This window comes from Montipora capricornis, chromosome 12, assembly GCF_036669925.1.
Source record: "Montipora capricornis isolate CH-2021 chromosome 12, ASM3666992v2, whole genome shotgun sequence".
NCBI classification, from domain to species: domain Eukaryota; kingdom Metazoa; phylum Cnidaria; class Anthozoa; order Scleractinia; family Acroporidae; genus Montipora; species Montipora capricornis.
Window position 1 is genome coordinate 15,162,520 of NC_090894.1, and position 19,512 is coordinate 15,182,031.

Here is a 19,512-nt window from a genome sequence, read left to right on the forward strand (position 1 = left end):
AAAAATTGATATTTTCAAACTCGTTTCATTGTTTCTTAATGCATTTCTTCATCTCTGAGTTTCAAACACAAGTTAATAGAACTAAGCCAAATGGCTTCCTTCAGCTGTCATAGCCATATAACCGATTATTTCATTGGATCTCCGATTAACCAATAAAAATTCTTGACATAAGTACCCTGTTTTCCCACACATTCACAATGGCGGCAGAATATTCTTGTATTCTGAAGGAGCTGCTGGGGGATGGGTGGGTGCCTTTTTTTGGGGGGGGGGAGAGGAGGGCAGGGGGAGTGGGTAGGTTGATCGAGGGGGGAGGGGTGGGGAGACCAGATGGAAAAAAATCTCCAGATTTTAGATCTCCATAGGTTGGCACCTCTGCTCTTTACTCCTACAAATACTGCATCTTCAAATGTGTATGGCATTAGGTAAAGGTGTTCAAGAATGAAAGCTTCACTGTTGTCGAAACCTTCAACTAATTTTATATATTTTTGTTTTGCAGAGTATAGCCTAGCTCTTCAATTTTACCCGGAAAAATGTCATTCTAATACAAGCAAAATTCATATAATATGAAAACTGTCCAGACTTACCTGTCATCTCGGCAGTGTCAGACTGCGGAATCCCCATAATACTGAAGCAAGCTTCGATTTGTTGAGCCACTAGAGGCTTAGTTGGTGCCATAAATATAACCTTACCCTGCGGGTACCACCTATAAAAGTTGTACATAACTACCGCTGCAATAAAGGTCTTCCCTAAACCAGTTGGAAGAGTAACTAAGGTGTTCTTAAACAGGGCTTGCTTTACAATGTCAAACTGATAATTCCTGACTGGATAATTTGTGGGGTATATCCAAACATCCCCAGCTTCAACATCAAAACCTGGAATGGTCTCAATTTCGTCATGCTTGCATGTGGAGTTTGACGTCGAAGAACTTGCTTGCCAGAAATTCCCCGAAGAATCATTATCATTCAGGTGAATGGGAGCGATTTCTTCCGCGGCAGCCAACAATTCATCGTCATCATCTTCATTTCCCAAGTCTATAACAACAATTTGATCAGTGTCGCCGCAGCCACTGTTTTGAGGTCGAGAAGTGTTGATTTCAACACCATCTCCATTCGGACCTCTTGGATTTGACGAGTTCGAAGTCGAACGTCCCCAACTTTGAAATAGAGTAGCTTGACTCACTTTTGACTTTCTCATTCTGCATCCTTACGGGAAGATTGGGCTAAGACGAACACGAATAGATTATTGTTCTGTGACAGAAGAAGAACAAAAGTTTCTTAACGATTACACACACCATTAACACAAAACACAGACAACATTTTCGCCGCCATTTTGATTTACAAAATACCGCGCCACAACCATGTGACCCAAATTAGCCAATCACTTGCGGATACCAAGTAGTTCACTCCAGTTCTCCTCTTCTTTCCTGGTACTTTGACAAATAAAAAAATTGCAATCCTCCTCTGGTCGGAGGTTTTACAAATCACGCTAGCAAGATAAAGTTGTCAAGGAAAACTTTAATACAAGTGTAACTGTGGCCTTACATAACCTCCGACTGCGTTGGTTTAAGCCGTTATCAGGGAGAGAACGGCCAAAATGGAATAGGAAAGTGCGAGTAATACAGAACTATTTCGAAATCATTGCAGAGTTTTTAAGCAAGCAACCGTGGACAATTTTCCTGTCGGTGTACGTTGGATCAGTGGCTTGATCTGATCGGCGTAATTTCAAGTTGAGAAACTAAATATTTTAAGCAAGAGCCGATACAACGTAGATTATTGTTTTTGCGCATCACCGCGGAAAAGGAAGTATTTCCCCGAGGCATAAGTTAAGTCAGATGGCGTGCTCTCGGCCATTTTGTTGCGCTTTGATGAGCTCAATTGGTGCCAAGCATGCTTTATTTGAAGAGTTGAAATCCTGGCCAACGCTCCTACGTTCTATGTCATTCTCATCCCTTCCTCTAACTTCCGGTTTTAACAACTTTTGTAAGTGTGTAAGCAATCTTTTAATTAAAACTTTCACCAGCTGATCGATATTACGATTCCCTTCCAAATACTTCGATCAAAACGGTTCGTATGTCATAAAGTTGGGTTTGGTGACGAAAAAAATCTGCAGAAATTCTTCCGGCAATTTTCTACCGAAACGGGTTTTCGTACTTTTTTTCTATAATTAAGCATCCGAATTTCCGGCTTAACGTAATATCAAATGAAGTATTGGAACATGCCAATCACCTCCTGGGATACAGGTAAGAGAACGGAAACAGCTTTCTCAGCGTGCAGCAACACTTCCTGATTAGAATGTATGTATATTACCTACTTAGTGATGTGAATATAAATGTCACGATATTTCAACCCAACCGTGGATTCTTAGTCGTGCCTATCATGAACATCAATGTTCCCTTTTGTCACAAGGAAAGAGCAATTTACTAGGCCATGTTTAGTCTTGTAAAACATATAGTGCAAGTACCATTAGTGACGCTGGGCCTTTAATAGATCTATAGTCCAAATAACTGAAGTTGTTGTGCCTTATAAACTTGCAAAAACGGAAGTTCATCACGGTTTCGTTTTCAACTGTCGTGAACGGATTTACGGGTGACTGATTTATCTTTTTGATTAGCTAAAGCAGCGATCGCAACTTATTGTAACGTCTTTACGTTGCCTCCGCAATTCAAATATATGACTTCCACATATTCTGTATACTTTATAGATACCCATCCACTACGGGTTTATTATGAACTCGCAAAGTGAGCACTTCTTAGTTTGAGTGATAACTCAATTGTTATAGCACTCCCGGGATAGCACTATACCGGTAGCACAAACAAAGATCACGGGTTCAATAACCGTGAAAGTTTTTCAACCTTTCACTTCACTTCAACTAAAGAAGTGCTCATACTTCGGTTCATTTTGTGTGCATCTGTTTTTCAACTGACCGCCAGCTGTCTCTCAAAACGTTGGCGACGGTAAAAAGCGAAACACGTGGTTGAAACTCGAAATTCGAAGTGTGCATATTGATGAAAAGTGTAGTAAAGCGTTTGACTTGTTCCTAGCGCTCCTTAGTCTGTCCCATACCGTTCATGCAGTTGGCCGGTTTTCTCTGATACCCGTAAGATTCAAGTCGTTTCTTGCAAAGACTGTCAAAATTCCAACTTGGGTCGTTAGGGGAATTTGAATTGCTTAATTATTTTGTCATGCACTGATCATCTTCCTCGATTACCACCCTCATGGCAAAAAAAAACATTTATTATTGCTTATATCCCCCTACCAGAAAGGGAGACTGTCCTAAACCAATTAGCTCAATTCATCTCCAATTGAGCCCGGTCTCTTTCAGACTTCTCGGTTTCTTTATTTTCCACAAGCCCTTCCTACAAGGTCCTACAACGAAAGGCTTATTTTGATTTATTTTACGGCCCTCTTTTGAAGCCTTTTCATCTGCGAGTTTTGTTGCTGCTGGATCACAGTCCGGCCAAAGGAAAAAAGTATATTCTGAATTTGAAAGTTGATGATCTAATAGAGGAAACACATGGAGGAAAAGAGGACATTCATCCTCATATGGAGTTGTCACTGCCTTGTCCACAATCACGGGTAAAGTGGTTGATGTAGAGGTTATGTCCAAGAACTGTAAGGAGTGTACTGGATGGAGGGGTAAGGAAGGTACCCAAGAATTCCAGGACTGGTGGGAAGCACACCAGCATCTCTGTGAGGTTAGTTACCTGGGCAGTTCTGGATGAATGGATGCCTCTGGGTTATTGGCCATATTCCAGCGATCAATCGAGAACTATTCATTTCGCTACACTGAATTTTTGGGAGATGGTGATTGCAAAGGCCACAAACTTATTGTTCAGGAAGCTGTCTATGGTGATAAGCAGGTTATGAAACTGGAGTGTGTTGGCCATGTTCAAAAGCGTCTTGGCTCACGCCTTCGCTGCTCTGAAAACGAGACTGGGACAAACCCGTCTTGATGATGGCAAGCCAATTGGTGGAGCGGGAAGGCTAACAAATAACACTATTGACAAACTTCAAGTCTACTATGGGAGGGCAATTAGAAACAACACCCACCCATAACATTCAAAACATGGAAAATGCTGTCATGGCTATATGGCATCACTCCCAGTCAACCGATGACAGTCCTGACCATGACCTTTGTCCAAATGGAGAGGATTCCTGATGTGGCTATCAGAGGGATCTAGCCCTGGGAACATCTGATTACCAGCATAGCCATCCTCTTTCCCAGGGCTGTTGCTGATGTCATCCATGAAACCTTTGAAGATCTGAGTGACAGGAACCTCCTCACTCGTTGTCTCCATGGAGGCACTCAGAATCAAAACGAGGCCATCAATGCCCTTATTTGGCAACGAGCAACAAAAGAAACCCACTCTGGCTTGAACACTGTTGAACTTGCTGTATTTCTAGCAGTCTCACACCTAAATGATGGTGCAGGCTCAATCAGTTTAGTCCTTCAAAAGTTAGGAATCAACCCGGGAGTGCACTGCAAGAATTCCTGCAAAAAACTCACCATTCTCGCAAAAAGAGTGCAGAGCATTCAAAGAAGAGAAGAAGGCAAATTAGAAAATTAGGAAGGATACACTGAGACTTTAGAGGCACTTGAAGGGCCACACTATGAAGCTGGAGCCTTTTAAGACCTAACTTTGATTCAAATTGTACTGCTCATCTTTTACACTCATTTTTCTGAAATTCCGTATCGGAGCCTCACTTGGGCATGAAACGTAATGTCTCAAAGAATATTTGGAATAATCACACAAAATTTTCACACAATGTTAAGTATGAATAGAGCTATGCAATGAACTAAAACAATAAGCTTTTGAGCAATCTTTTATGATTTATGCTATTTTTCGTCCAAGGACTTCATGCGCATTTTTTTTTCACTTTTTGAAGAGAGTGTTAATCGCAATCATTTCATAGTAAGTTTATAATCTTAGTTCATTGCACAGCTCTGGACATCAGTGACCAGTGTGCCAAATCTCAGTTATTCACTATGAAGCATACTGGAGATATTGTGTTTACTAGTTACCCCATAATTTGATTTGCGGAAATGGGTGTGGTTTTTTGAGGGGGTGTGGTTTATCAGGAATGTAGGGTATTTGCCAAGAACTTGTTGGAAATTATTCTTTGAAGGCTATCCAGTACTATTGACTTTAAAAACAGGCCATAGGCTGTTTAAAAAATGTTAACAAAATTTTTCATTTTCGGGCTATCGAGCCTAAGCACGCGGACAGGAAACCGGAAGTGAGTTATTTTTCCTTGCTTTCACACAACCACATTTACATTGCTATGTATCTTTTCTCCATTTGAGATGATTAAGACAAAAATCTGGGAGACACCACTGTCCTGGCACGCGAAATTTTCTCTTCCGGTTGCCGCCGGTTGAAGCTTTCTAATACTCAGTTTCACCAGCGTGTAATTTATTTTTATTGGAAGATATCTTCATTTCTCAATCTGTCACTTTTGATTTCATGTCTGTTACACTTACTAAATGTAATATGTTTTGAGAAAAAGACGACACTTTGAAGTTTTGAAAACATGTTTCGACAGAACCACTTGCCGCTCATTGTCAGTAACATTGTGAGAGTGAATTTGAATATTAAGTTAATATACAAGTTTCGAAACAATTGGATGGTACACAACGTGAATAACTAATGAAGTAGGCAACTAAAGAACATGTGCGAAGAAATCTTTTGTTGTCAAGTCAGCTGCTTATATAGTTATTTATGTTAATATTACATGTAAAATTCATTCTCACATTGTAATTCCGGAATCAAAGATACCAGGAAAATAAACAATGACACGAGGGAAATTTGGTTTGATAGCTTTTTAACACGAGAAAACACGGAAGCACTTGAAGGTGGAGCCACTGATTTACACACCTGCCAAAGTATATTATTTTTGTTGCGGAAAATGGAAGGAAAGAAAGCTTCAGAAATGACACAAGACAAGGAAAATCGTCCGCTGTAACCAGAAAACGTAGTTTTCTGATCAAGAAAAGGTCTGAATCCCTTTGTCATTGTTTTCTTTTACACTTCCGCGTTCAAAGTAGCCTATTTCAAGGATCTTTCTCAGTTTCGTAAAAAATTTCAAGTCAAGTTCAAGTCTATTAAAGGCTTAAGGACATACAAAGTAAAATAAGCACTTCCCACAGTTAGCTACAGCTATATATTCGAGGCGAACAGTGGCTTTCACGCATGACAAATCACAACAATTCAACCTTACAGATGAAAAAGCAACTTACAATAACTAACAGGTAAAACAAGAGAAACGAAAATACAATGACAAAACTAAGACTAATTGTGTACAATTAAAGAAGCGAGATTTACGATTAGAGGAAGATACTTAGCCTATTACTCAATATTTAGAATAAAAAAAAGAAAAAGAAAATTGTGAGAGATTATATTAATTTTTAAAAATACTCAAGTTAAGCGAACATAGCCATAGTGCGAAATATAATATACAAAACGAAATCACGTATTATGTGTAGAGAATTTGCTGGAACCACACACGAACTGGCCTTCTGTATTTTTCTGTGTTCATGCGTATCTCAGAAATAATGTCTTACCCTTCTTGCAAGTTTCGTATAATTTTATTCAAGCACCATTCACTGGAGCGGTTCGAATACTCTAGTCCGAAAATTCAATGTTTTACAGGCCGGTGATTGAAGTCATAAAGAAACTTTATCTTAAAGTGAAGAGAGTGCCAAAACGAAGAGTGGATTTTACAAGAAACAGGAGCTCACCTTGGGCAACAAGAAAATTGGGCAATCAATACAAATGTTATTCATTAAAATAATGCAGCTGTGAAAATTAAGCTATTTCTCATGCCTTAGATTTCCTGACAGAATCCATTGTTGAAATGTTGAAAATTTTCGTTTTCTTTCGTACTTTTTAAACATAATCACGTACTCTTAATTTCGTTTTCGGTACAAACTTTTCCTTGGAAAAGACTTGATTACGTAAGTACACATCATTAAACAAGATTTCGGTATTTTTTTCTTATGTGGAAATGTTTTGAATGACAGAATTTCGGATATAAACCAAGAGTCCGTCATGGATGATGGACTCCCGTTTAAACGAAGGAAGCGTTTGAACGTAAGTGTCACGTTAGCCTTCCTTATTTTGTTCTTTACGGTTCAAAGCCAAAATTTTGAAGAAATTGGCGGGCTTTCCCATGTGAATCAAACCTTCACAAGGAGGCTGTTTTGATTGGTCATGGGCTTTGTATATACTTGCTGTGATTGGCAGAACGCCAACAATTTGTTTTGTGGCATCTTTCATTTGAATATTCACAAGTGTCTTTGTAATTTTGCACTTTCAGAAACTCTATACAACTCGCCTTGAGAGAAGTAGAATCTCTATCATTTGCGTTTCAGATTTCTGCTGGAATGAAAGCGAGTGAGGCGCTACTCGTCATTTCCTGACAGTCTCAGAAAACCACCCAGTACAACCAAAGGAGCTCTTTGTATTTTGGAATCCCACTTTTTCGACGAACGATATCAAGAGAGGCTTCAAGGCTCTAAGCCGATGAACATCGACTTTTCGAGGGCCTTTATTCAAGAGAGCCGAACTGAAGAAACGGAGAAAGTCACCAGAAAATTTAGATTGATTTAACAGTCTTGTTTCAAATTCTGAGCCCAAAAATGGTCTTTTGGGCGGAAACGTATCAAGCTACTGATGACCGTGCTTTTCGTGAATAGACAAATAACCACTTCCTGCGAGCAGACGTACACTTCATTTTGGCCACTGAAGGCAGAATTTGTCGCTTTCTTCGGAAATCGGGATGGCTTCGTTGAAAGTAGCAGTGCGTGCTCGACCCCTTAACAACAGGTGAAATATATTCTTGATTTTCCATCCACGCCTCAACGAATTCGAAAGAAATAACAAAATTGGTACGGTTTAGCTTTGAAGTGAACAATAATTCAACAGTTTTTCTTTTCTTATGTCATAGGGAGATAGAGCTAGGATCGAAATGTATTATTCAAATGGAGGGCCAAAAAACATCAATATTTAATACCAAGGTAAGTGATTTAAGCTTACATTAATATGAGCGTGCGGTCATTTTTGTTTCATTTGCTTCAGCGATCGGTGGAGACCTTTTTAACACCGTTTTTGAAATGTATTATTTGGTGTAAATTGACTCATCGAAAGATAATTCAACTTTTAAGCTCTCTACGATACGAAATAAAACTCGCCATAAACTTTGTGCAAATATCTTTCTTGTAGTTAAGGCAAGATTTTGTAAGTATCTCAAGAACCGGCAGATTAGGTGGCGCTTCAATATCGGTGTGATAGCCGTTTTGTTAGCTCCAGCTATATTTTCTAAAGACTATTTAACTTTTTGTTTTGTCTATCTGCACGTGTCAGCTTGAAGTGGGGAAGAGAACTGCATGACGCGCGATAAATCGTAATCGACAGTAGAATTTTTTTTTTTATACCACCTTCGACCACTTTGTGAACGTCGTGTGAAGCCCCAGAGGCTAATGTCTCGAAGCTGCCAAGTGTACTGATTGCATGAACATGTGTCGTATTCTTTGAAATATGAAGTTGCTGTGATGCTTAGAAAAATACCTGCGTCTTGTTGATTTGTGAGGTCCTTGGCGTGACATCTAGAACGTTCAAAATATTGGTTCAGTACGAAAAAAAGGTTGCCGCAAACTGCTTCACTGGTCAACTTTAATTGATACGGTCTCCCCAGACGATGCATTCGTTTCATTGTCTTGGTTTTTTAATCGCTTTTTGTAAATCAAGCTGACAGAAGAGTTAAACACTTTCTTCAACTTGTGCCACAACCTGCCATGTTGATCGTGAATTCAGTTAATTACACTTGGAGCAAAGTTCAAATGCTTAAGATGTTTCTTCACGAGTTTGTCTTTATTTGACAAATACATTCTCTTTCCCTTCTTTCACCTCATGTGTTTGCCACATGAGCCATTCTGCCGACAGATCTGTTAGAAGATAAACACCTAGTTTTTGTTTTTGATGACAATTCGATCGTGATTTAATAGTCATTGTGTCAATTCGATCGCAGGTTTTGCCTCGGTGACTAGATAGTATTAAGCTGATTGAAAGCACAGCTTTGCAAATAAAAGTTTTTCCATTCGTTCCTTTTGCTCTAAATATTTGATATTAATTTTTATCCGAACTTGAAAAAGGATTTTTTCGGATGACGTTTATTAATCTTCATATTTAATTATTCTGTTGTCTGTATTTTGTGTTAAAACTTTAATATTTCAGCTAAATAATTATTATTTTGAGTTGCAAAAATTGCGCTTCAGTCGTCCAATACTACCTTGGTGGTGTTGTTAATTTCTTTTCTATAAAAGATGATCAAATGCTATAATCATAGACCAAAGTAGTTGGGAAGGTTATGTATGAACTGCACCGAGCTGTATTTCAACCTGCTTCTGTTAAAGCGCAAAAGAAATAGTCTCACCTTCTCTTAAATAACCCCCTCTCCCCCTATTCAATATTGGAAGGTAACTCACCAATTTCCCACTAAGACCATTCAATTTGGCACAAGATTGAATGAGGGGGGAGGGGAGACGCCAAAAGTGCTGACCTTCCCAACAGTTTTGTCTATGACTGTAGCTTGTTTTCTTTCACTTGTTTACCTCTTGTACTCAAATTGTTTTCCTCATCAATCATTTTTACAATATACAAAACACTCCAGTGTGCTGTAATATTGCACTTTGGGTCCTTTTAACATGTTGAGTCGGAAGGAAAAAAAAGTTAGTATTGTTTTTGTTACCATAAAATGAAGCCAGTGTTTTTCTACCAATGTTTAACCACTTATGAACCTACAGGCATCTCATATTTATATTAATAATTTTATTACTTTCTAGAAGTGCATTTTTTGGGATAAATCTGGATTAAAATAATAATTATTATTCTATGGATGTTCTTCTAGAAGGGTCTTAGATTTTCATTCTTGATATTTGGCTTTATATCACCCTTGATACCACTCAGGTTTTGCTCTTGTTTGGGGATAGCCATAAGAAAGTGGCAATATTATTATTGTTATTAGTTTTAGGCCAAGCTGATAATAGCTAATCCTGGAAAACAGGAAACTAAAATTATGCAGTCTTTTTTTCTTAATAAGTTTCCACAAGATTTTTAGCTTTTAAAATTCACCATGTTTTTGCATTTCATCAGCATAAGATTACAAGGTTAAGGCTTTTTTGACTTCCCAAATTCAAGCCTGGGTTGGTATTAATTTTAATAGTGCATTAATTAACAATAATTATTAATCCCCGAATGAGAGGTGAATCTTGGTGAATAAAAACTGACACAAAGTCCTGGTTTTTATTCACCGATATTCACCCAGCCTGAGGTGAAGAATTGTTTTAGTATAATTACGTAGGTAATTATTTGAAAAATATGCATTTTCTTTGAAACAATAATATTAATTTCTTCGTCTGTCACCTTGACAAAACGGCTTTTGGCCATTTTGAAAAAAACGCTTAGGTGATTATATAGCGGAGTAATCACCTCAACGGCAACTAATCAGGGCATACAATTTTCAATGATCACCTATGTAATTATACTAATATAGAATATTTGTGAGTAATCTGAGAATAAACAATCCTAATGTTACGCAGGGCAGCTGCTAGTCATATAATATTGATTAAATGGAATATTCTAGAAGTACTTACCTCGCCCTGAAGTATTCCAAACCAAAAAACCAAGAAACAAACATGTGCCATCATAGCGAGTCAGTGTTGGTAATCTCGTAAATAAACAGGTTATTTACTTCAATGTGGTTCTATGACATTTTAAAGCTTTTTTAAGTGTCTTGAAGCTTTCAAAGTCATTTAATAAACCAGCTTTTGCATTAAATGTGGTATAAAATGGGGTTTAGTTACCTGAGGACACTGTAGTTTCATCTGTATCATTGAATTTAGTATCAATTGGCTTGCACATTCATGGTCTTATTATGACTGTTAATATGGTGTCAGTGGCAGATCAAGGAATATATGCTCTGATGAAAGTCCAGATAGTGCAGGCTGCCATTGTGACTTCTTTATGTGTTTATGTTTTGCATGTTCGTGTCAGGTAAACAGTATCTGTTCCAGCAAAAATAAAAATACAATAAAAAGCAGATAAATAGAAAAAAATGGAGCCAAAGTGGGCCGTGGCTAGCCACCCTTAGGTTATTTACAGTAAAATCAACCCGTTTTCCTTGCTTTGAAAACTGAAAATCTGTACTGTCTAGCTTTCATTATAAATGTTATTTTGTGATGCATATATCTACAAATAATGTGTTTTGAACGTTTGACAAGCTGCACTCAAGAAGTGGGAAAGAGCTTTTAAAGAGTTCACTGTTTTTGAGAAAAATTCTTTCCTTCCTCCATTAATCAGAACTTATGAATGCATGTCACCTGGAAAAATATGGTCATCTTGGGATGACAGTCAAACCAGGAAACCGAGTCAAATTGTATTATGTCTAAATAATACTTGTCTAATACTTTTTGTTAGTTTTGGTTTTTCACAAATTTATGTATTTTTTTTTACTGTTTGAAGCTTTATGGTGATGCTGTCGTGGAAGGTGACAAAGGGCGAGATTTGAAAAAAGAGTTCTTTTTTGATTACTCGTACTGGTCAGTAAACGCAAAGGATCGGCACTTCATTACACAGGAGCAGGTAAAATATAATTGTGCTTAGTACTAATGGCACAGATCAAGGAAAATACTGGAGTTATGAACACACCTGACTACCTGGAGGCAACTAGTTAGCAAAATTCAAAGTATGGTGTTGTTAAATTCAAGACCACTAATAATAAAATAAAGATAATAATTATGGTGATTATGGTACATGATTGAGTTATAGTAATGCTGAAAATTCTAGTCCCGTAATCAGGTGGCAACAAGCAACCTTAAACTTCAAGGACTCTTCCAAGGATCCCCTCTGGTTATTATTGTTATTATTAGATTCTCTCTCAGCAACACCCCATAGCTTAGAGACACAACACTTTCCGCAACAGGTGAGCAGTTTCAAGAATGGCTGATAATTGTACACTTCAAAGGAAGTCAGATACATCTAGCTTGCCAAACTTTTCTTTGCACCTTTTGATGTTATTATTATTATTATTATTATTATTATTATCATTGTTGTTGTTATTATTATTATTATTATTATTATTATTATTATTAAAATGTCTTAGTACTATACTGGTGTCTTAAGGTCTGATGCAGACCACATCCTGTGGCTAATCAGCAGTCAATAACTCTACAGTAGCACAGTCTTCTGAATTTAATTGACTTAGAGTTTCATTCCAGTCCTTCCTAGGTGACCTTCTAGTCATTTTCGTATGGTCAAACAATATTTCAATACGAGGGGGGAACCTCTCAAAGCAGGGTGTAGAACCAGCAAACTCAGCGCTCCCCCCCCCCCCCCTCCCTCCCCAGCAGCAGACTTCCTGACTGGGAATGGATGAAATGGTCAGTGCTATGATCATTCTCTAGCACGCTAACCCTAATCCCTAAATGAAGACAAATTCAACAAATGGATGGCCAGAGAAGGCATTGATTAACAAGGAGCAATTAGGCATCTGACATGACCACCTTATTGAAATGACAAAAAACAATGTATCATTATTTATTAAGAAGTAATTTATACATAATTTCAGGTTTTTTCAGACCTTGGACAAGGTGTGCTTGATGCAGCATTTGAAGGCTACAATGCCTGCTTATTTGCTTATGGTCAAACAAGTGCTGGAAAGACATACACGATGATGGGAACAAATGTAAGGATGTGATTAGTACTTTCCCTTTAGCCTTTAGCGTATTTTATGATAGGATTATGAAGTGCATTTAAATACAGTTTGACAGAGTAAATCACAAATTAGGCTCCTTCCAGCCAGTCTCATTCAGCATTAGAATCCCACTCTTCACAACAGCTCATCCATTGTTTCATGTGAATGTGCTGAAAAAGGAGCTGACCTCAGTTGTTCAAAAGGTAGATACCAATCCACCAGGTAAATCACTATCCAGAGGATAAACGCTGCTAGCAAAACCAATAATTATTGCGGTACCTAGTGGACAGTGCCATCCACCGTTCAGACAACTGGGCCCAGGTGTCAATCCTTTGAAGGTCAGGGGCACAGGCCATGATGTCATATGACTTCCAGCCTGCAGTTTATTGTCTTTGCTTATCACTGTCTTTCATTTCCCTTGAGCTCTATAAGTTTAAGTCTTAGTGACATTTGTCAAATTTCTCTGAGTGAAGACAATGTGCGCCATGGGAGTCACACAGTTATTGAAAGCCAACCATTTTAAAATGGGTGCTTAGACTTAAATACTGTTTATCAGTGCTATTTGGAATGGGTGCTTAGACTTAAATGCAAGACTCTCACGGCTTGCAAGACTGGCTGACTCACAGATGGTCCAGCCCCAATCTCTCCACAATAACTTCAGTAAGAAATTTCCTCTTATGGAACATGTTTCTGTCTTTTTTCAGGAGGAAGTTGGACTTATCCCAAGAATATGCAAGGTGATTCTGTGTCTTCACCTAATGTGCAAATTTCAAGAAAGGTTTTGTTTCTCTCGCCCGTCAATCATAGCCGCAGACATGATCAAAGGGCCACATCATTCTGTCTGATTAGTGGATTTTCATTCAATTTTCTGGTTTTGGTTTTTAACTGCCCTTAATATCATGAATAGCAGGGGTTTCATTAAGGTTTGAAGCGGGGGGGTATACCCAGGTATATGTTTAACACCTGGGCAAAGTATTGGTAAGGCCCTGGCTCCTAGGATATGTGGGGGAAATTCTTAAGTTGCAGAGATGTGTTTTCCTGCATTCTGAAGCCCAAAGCAATGTTTTTCAACCACAGAAAAATCACACCTGCTGTAGACAATTTAATGATCTGATGCCATTATCCACTGGAAAATTAATTTATTTTATCGTGACACAAATAAAGTGCACTCACATCTTGGCCTTTTCTCAGCTGGAGGCAATTCAGCTCACTAAGAAAAATAATCAACAATTGACCGCGATCTTTTCTGTGCCACCATAGCAAAACATGTAACATGGAGACATTTCAGCTGGTCTTTTATGGAGCACCATTTTACTCACAATGCATTATGGGGCAATGGCTTATGAGACGCAGCATATGAAATTATGACATTTTGACAACGGAAGACAGATCAAGAAAAGGACAAAAATGTACTTTTTTTAAATCAATCTTTGTATAATATATATTTAAAAAAAAACATTTGAGATGTTGAAAGCAACCGGGCAAAGTCATGTCCACAGCTGGCCAGTTTGCCCAGTGCCCGGCCCTTATTAATGAAACCCCTGGAATAAGGATAGTATAAAATAAAGGGCAATGCAAGCCTAGACATTAGGCCTGGGTTGCTCGAAGCATGGTTAGCGCTAACCAGGGTTAGATACCATGGAAACGTACCTCTTAACCAACGGTTAGTGCTAACCAGGCTTTGAACAACTGGCCCCATGCAGATCATTGCAATGTTGATTATTGAATTTTCTTTAAACATGTTACAATAATAAAATTGCAAACGGATTTTTGCAATTATTTTAGGGACTTTTCCGGTACATTGAGGAAAACACTTCTTTAAGTTCTACATTTAGAACTGAAGTCAGGTAAACAGAAAAAAAACATTTATTGCTTAAATTGAGGAAATGCTTTATATCAATTTCTCAAATTGAATGCTTTCCTAGAATTGAGAGGATAATTAAGTAGAAATCTTTTCTTGTAGTTACCTGGAAATCTACAATGAACATGTGCGTGATCTTCTGAGGCCACAGAAGCTGAAAAGGCTTCCTCAACAAAACTTGAAAGTCCGTGAACATCCTAAGGAGGGGCCATATGTTGAAGGCAAGTCATTCATGACATAATCCCTTTTATATCAAATGGTGGGTGGAGTTAAAGAACATTGATATGTCTCAGTTAACTGTCTATTAAAGTTTATTTAAGTTAAGGGAGGGAAAAAGTTGTGCATGAGCAATAAGTTCTGACATGCTGAGCTCTAGCTGGTTTCAGTAACACGAAGAATGAATATTCGTTGGTTTGCATCCACGTGATTGAGATGGGCCATGTTGGTGTACAAAACAATAGAAAATGGCCCCACAAGTTTTGCATAATAACAGAGTCAAATTGCCAAAAGACATTTTACTGCATTGTTCTGTACACCAACATGGCCGCTGTGATGTCAGATGCAGACCATCAATTGTCACTTTTCCCGTAGATGAGATGACTCTCCATCACAGGGTTAACCCCAGTAGTTTTTTGCAAGTACCATTCATACACCTTTATGGAGCAACCGAGAAATGGCAGGGCCATTCAATCTAGGCCTTGAGCCAACAATGTGAACGTCACATCAGGGACACAGGTGTCCTCCACGTAATCCACAAGGCTCACTTTTGAATAATTGAAACACTCTTTTTCTGTCCAGGTTTAACAAAGCAACATGTGTCTGATTTTGATTCTGTTGAAGTTCTTATGGAGCAAGGAAACAGGCTTAGGTTAGTAACTGGTTCTTTTAAATGAAACTTTCATGCAAGCAAACCCAAAAAACTTTCACACCAAATTATCACAGCGCTCTAACTGGCTTTTGATTGCAGTTGAATTTGACCAAAATTCTCAAAGATATTTTCCATTTGATTGGGTGCCCAACGGTTCTTTCCACAGGTGGGTAGTGCACCCCACCATAGTATCACTTTAAAAAGCAGGTTTAAAAGATATTTTTCTTGTTTCTGCCCGTACTGCTTGCACGCAGAGTGGTAAAGTGAAAAATGCTTGTGTTTGGATGTACTTGAACCAAGTTGTGGGGACAGCCATGAGTTAAACAGTGCTTCTCTGAAGTAACTGGAAGTTCACATATCCCCTGAACTCCCAGTCATCTATCTCTCCCTCATATTGCTGCAGTTGTCAAACAAGATTGAGGGGACCCATTAACTCATTGACTCCAGAACCCCCCTCCCCCCCCCGCCTCCCCCTCCCCCCTCCCCCCCTCCCCCCATTGACAAGTAAAATCATCTGGTGTTTAATTTACAGAGTCTCACTCCCAGAGGTCAATGGGTTAACTAATTAAAGGGGACATTGCTTTTGAGTGGAGGAAACCGAATGACTCCTGATCCGCCCCACCATGGACCTTAGTCACGCAACGGCCCTGTTGAGTCCCGAGGGATTGAAAACTTTTGTTTTGCCCCACTGAAACTCGTTCCCAAACATTCAACTCAAGGCTCAGGGTACGAAATTTATTGTCTATGGCCAATATGGCCGCCACGCGTGCAAATAAGGCCCATTTATGAGTAAAGTCGTCTGGTGTTCGACAGTAAAATCTATTAATCTGTCAATGAGTTGATTAAGTTACTGTAAAGGTCAAAATGTAATCTGAGAAGGTTATTCTGGGATATTGATGGGTCATTATTTCATCTTGTGGTTGGTTGGTCATTAGCCCTTTACAACCCTTTCCTGTAACTGGACGGTTTGTATCATGTTATGGTATTTCCTGTTTCAGAGCAACTGCTTTCACAAAGATGAACAACACAAGCAGTCGTTCACATGCAATTTTCACCATAAAGTTCACTCAGGTACACAATATCTATAGTATTCATCTCAAATTCGTGGTAGGAATTTCCTCAATGCTGGTAAAGTGGCTTTAAAATCCTTGAGAGTTTGTGATAACTCGTTTTGACCGTAAAGTTATTGCCTTTTCATTGATCATCCACATTAAATTATCTTTTCGAAGTTGTGAAGGAAAATATTATTACTCTATAAATTTTCAGTCTGATTTAGTAAAACGATTTGTGAGTTGGCCAGTGTTTGCACAAGGTTTTTAAAGTAATGCCATGGTCATATAACAATAATTTATTATTCCCACAAGTGCACACTGGATATGAAGTGATAGATAACATTCCAAGTTGGTTATAATCTTTGTATATCCAGCAAGCCCGAGTAGAATAATTGTTTTATTAAAACCTCAGGATCAACAATTCTTCCACTGAAGCATCAATTTCTGCCTTGGACAATTCCGGTCCAAAACGGCTTTTGTCAGCCATTTTTTCTCAGAGCTGCAAAAATGATTTCAGCTCGCTTTATTGCTGACTTTTTTGTTGACCATATAGGTACAGCAGGTATATGAACTGATAGCCTGTGTTCGGCGAGCCAATGAAAATGCTGGAAATCTGATATCCGTAGTTCAGTTGTTAATCTAACAACTATTCACCGAAGTGGAGGTGGCTAGTGGTGGATATTTACCGAACCACGAAGCGGCCCTGTAAATATCCACCACTAGCCACCTCCATTTCAGTGAATAGTTGTTTTAGTATGTACTAAAACATTGAGATAATATGGCACAAAAAGGTGGTTTTTAACTCATTTTTTCTGCAAAGATTACAATATTTTTGGGCACAAATCCCGTTAAAGTTGCTCGGAGGTGAATAGCAAAGGATACCCGGAATTTGTGTAGCCCATCTGTGCGCGTGTTCAGCGCTCTTACTGTTTAGTATATACTAAAAGGAGATATTATTCCCTCATAAATCAGCCTCACCCAACAACCCTTCATAGTATCCTCCATTTTTTTTGCACAGTCTTGCATAATTTGAAAAAGATGTGCGAATGAGGAAGTAACCCTCAGGCAGTGTGGCCTAGTGGTTAGGGTGGTTGCCTTGAGATCGGAGATCCCGGGTTCAAGACCCGCTCTGACCACTCGTCGAATTTGTTCCTGTTAGCCCCTGGTTCAACTTTCCAGCTGCACTTGTAACTAGCCAACTGGTTTGCCTCTGGCCAGTTGGGATTCTTAACAGTTGTTGTTGTTCTGTTCCGTTGTTTCATTAACTGTGTTTCATTGGCCCTGAAAAGCCCCTATGGGGAGCGGTCAATTAAGTACATTGTATGTATGTATGTATGTATGTATGTAACCCTGCTTTTAAAAACAGCGAGACTGCAACCCATCTTGATTGGCTCCTGTCAGATAAAATTAGCATATAAAGTTTCCCTACACCACCCAAAAATAGGTTCATACTAACACGTGAAGCTTCTGTATTACTCTGCTTATGATAAACAACTGTGTCTGTAGTCAACATGTTAATTTACTTTTTAGGCCAAATTCGTGCAGGATATGCCAAGTGAAACAATCAGCAAGATTCACTTGGTCGATTTGGCTGGCAGGTTAGTAGCTACCAGCTTGTTTTTGGGGGCTCTCTCACACGAGTCTCATATAAGTGGTCGAGCATCTGAATCGCTAATAGGAAGGTCGTAGGTGCAACTCGTGCATTTTCCCTGTATCCCAGAGTGACCACAAAAGAAAGACATCTGTTCAAGTCTGTTTTCATTGCCAGAAGCGGTTGAAACACCCGAACCCACCCTCCCGCGTCTCCCTCAAACCACGTCTGTCTTCTTTAGCGCTAAGTAAAAGGGAATTCTCACAATCCAGTCGTCTTTTAATTTTCAATTATTCTTAGTGAGCGTGCAACGTCAAGTGGTGCTGTTGGCGACAGGCTTAAGGAAGGAGCTAACATTAACAAATCTCTTGTGACTTTAGGGATTGTCATCTCCACTCTTGGTAAATAATGGACTTTTCGTTTTTCTTTTCGGTTGCGCTTTTCATTTTGCGACTTCCTGCAATTGGCAACGTGATGTGTTAAGTTGTGTTTAAGACGTGTGTTAACTGCGAAATTAAGGTGCATGGGAGAGCCGTTTGCCATGTTGTTTTATGTTTACTACCAAGATCTAAATACATCCAGTCACAATGCTATTCAAACACTTGCAGCAGGCCGGCCGGCACCAACCGCGGGAAGACGTTTGCGGGCAATTTGGTAGTATCAACCAAGCTGAGATAAAACATTTTACAATGACTGCAAAATTTTCGCGCGCTCATTGGCTAATTTTTATTGTCAATAAGCGGACAGACACATAAATTTATAATTTTTGCGATATTGACGCGATATTGGTCGCGTCAGCTTGAAGTAGTCAAAGTCAAAAGTAGTCTGCGGATCCCCTCGGCTAACGCCTCGTGGATCCACAGCTACTTTGACCAATGTTATGACGAAATTCATGATCAATAACAATGACAGACGCATGAAAACTGACATCAATTTTTTAAATGGACAGCCATAATTCGATTAATAAGCTGACGTACTGTTCGAGCGAAGCCCATCAAAAATAAACCTTAAACCTTAGTGTAGCTACTCTCATTTTTTCAAAACCATTTTTTTCAGACCGTGAAGGGCTAACGCCCGAAACGTGCGTTTTTTCAATCTTCCTACCCTGGTCAATCCACTCGATCAACTCAGTTAATTCTACCAATTTGCGTGTTTCAAACATCCACCGAAGCAGCAACTCAGTTGTTCATAATTCCATTAGCTACAATTCTCAATTGGTTTTTCTATAACCTGCAATTGACAGCGATAGTGGCGGCAGATTTTTAATCAAGATGGCGATTTAGCGTAGCGTCATAAAATCAAAGCAAGGACAAAATCTTCCCCGAGAAAAATTTTGGCAATAATGCTCTTAATCTTTGTTGTCATTAATAGCCGAGAATTCCATTAATGCC

At 38.9% G+C, this 19,512-nt stretch overlaps 2 protein-coding genes across 2 annotated transcripts in view; one reads left to right on the forward strand and one right to left on the reverse strand.

The window, feature by feature from the left end:
- Nucleotides 1-1,342, reverse strand: part of LOC138026243 (Fanconi anemia group M protein-like) — a 24,752-nt gene extending 23,410 nt beyond the window's left edge. The window contains exon 1 of the mRNA XM_068873494.1: nt 585-1,342. Coding sequence (XP_068729595.1) covers nt 585-1,194 — 610 coding nt within the window. The 5' untranslated portion in view covers nt 1,195-1,342. The remainder of the gene's footprint in view (nt 1-584) is intronic.
- A 4,475-nt stretch (nt 1,343-5,817) lies between these two features.
- LOC138025472 (kinesin-like protein KIF16B) overlaps nt 5,818-19,512 on the forward strand; it is a 14,699-nt gene continuing 1,004 nt past the window's right edge. The window contains exons 1-13 of the mRNA XM_068872674.1: nt 5,818-5,994; nt 7,372-7,825; nt 7,947-8,016; nt 11,519-11,638; nt 12,624-12,740; nt 13,454-13,486; nt 14,535-14,596; nt 14,713-14,831; nt 15,409-15,478; nt 16,477-16,549; nt 18,061-18,128; nt 18,422-18,522; nt 19,493-19,509. Coding sequence (XP_068728775.1) covers nt 7,779-7,825; nt 7,947-8,016; nt 11,519-11,638; nt 12,624-12,740; nt 13,454-13,486; nt 14,535-14,596; nt 14,713-14,831; nt 15,409-15,478; nt 16,477-16,549; nt 18,061-18,128; nt 18,422-18,522; nt 19,493-19,509 — 897 coding nt within the window. The 5' untranslated portion in view covers nt 5,818-5,994; nt 7,372-7,778. The remainder of the gene's footprint in view (nt 5,995-7,371; nt 7,826-7,946; nt 8,017-11,518; nt 11,639-12,623; nt 12,741-13,453; nt 13,487-14,534; nt 14,597-14,712; nt 14,832-15,408; nt 15,479-16,476; nt 16,550-18,060; nt 18,129-18,421; nt 18,523-19,492; nt 19,510-19,512) is intronic.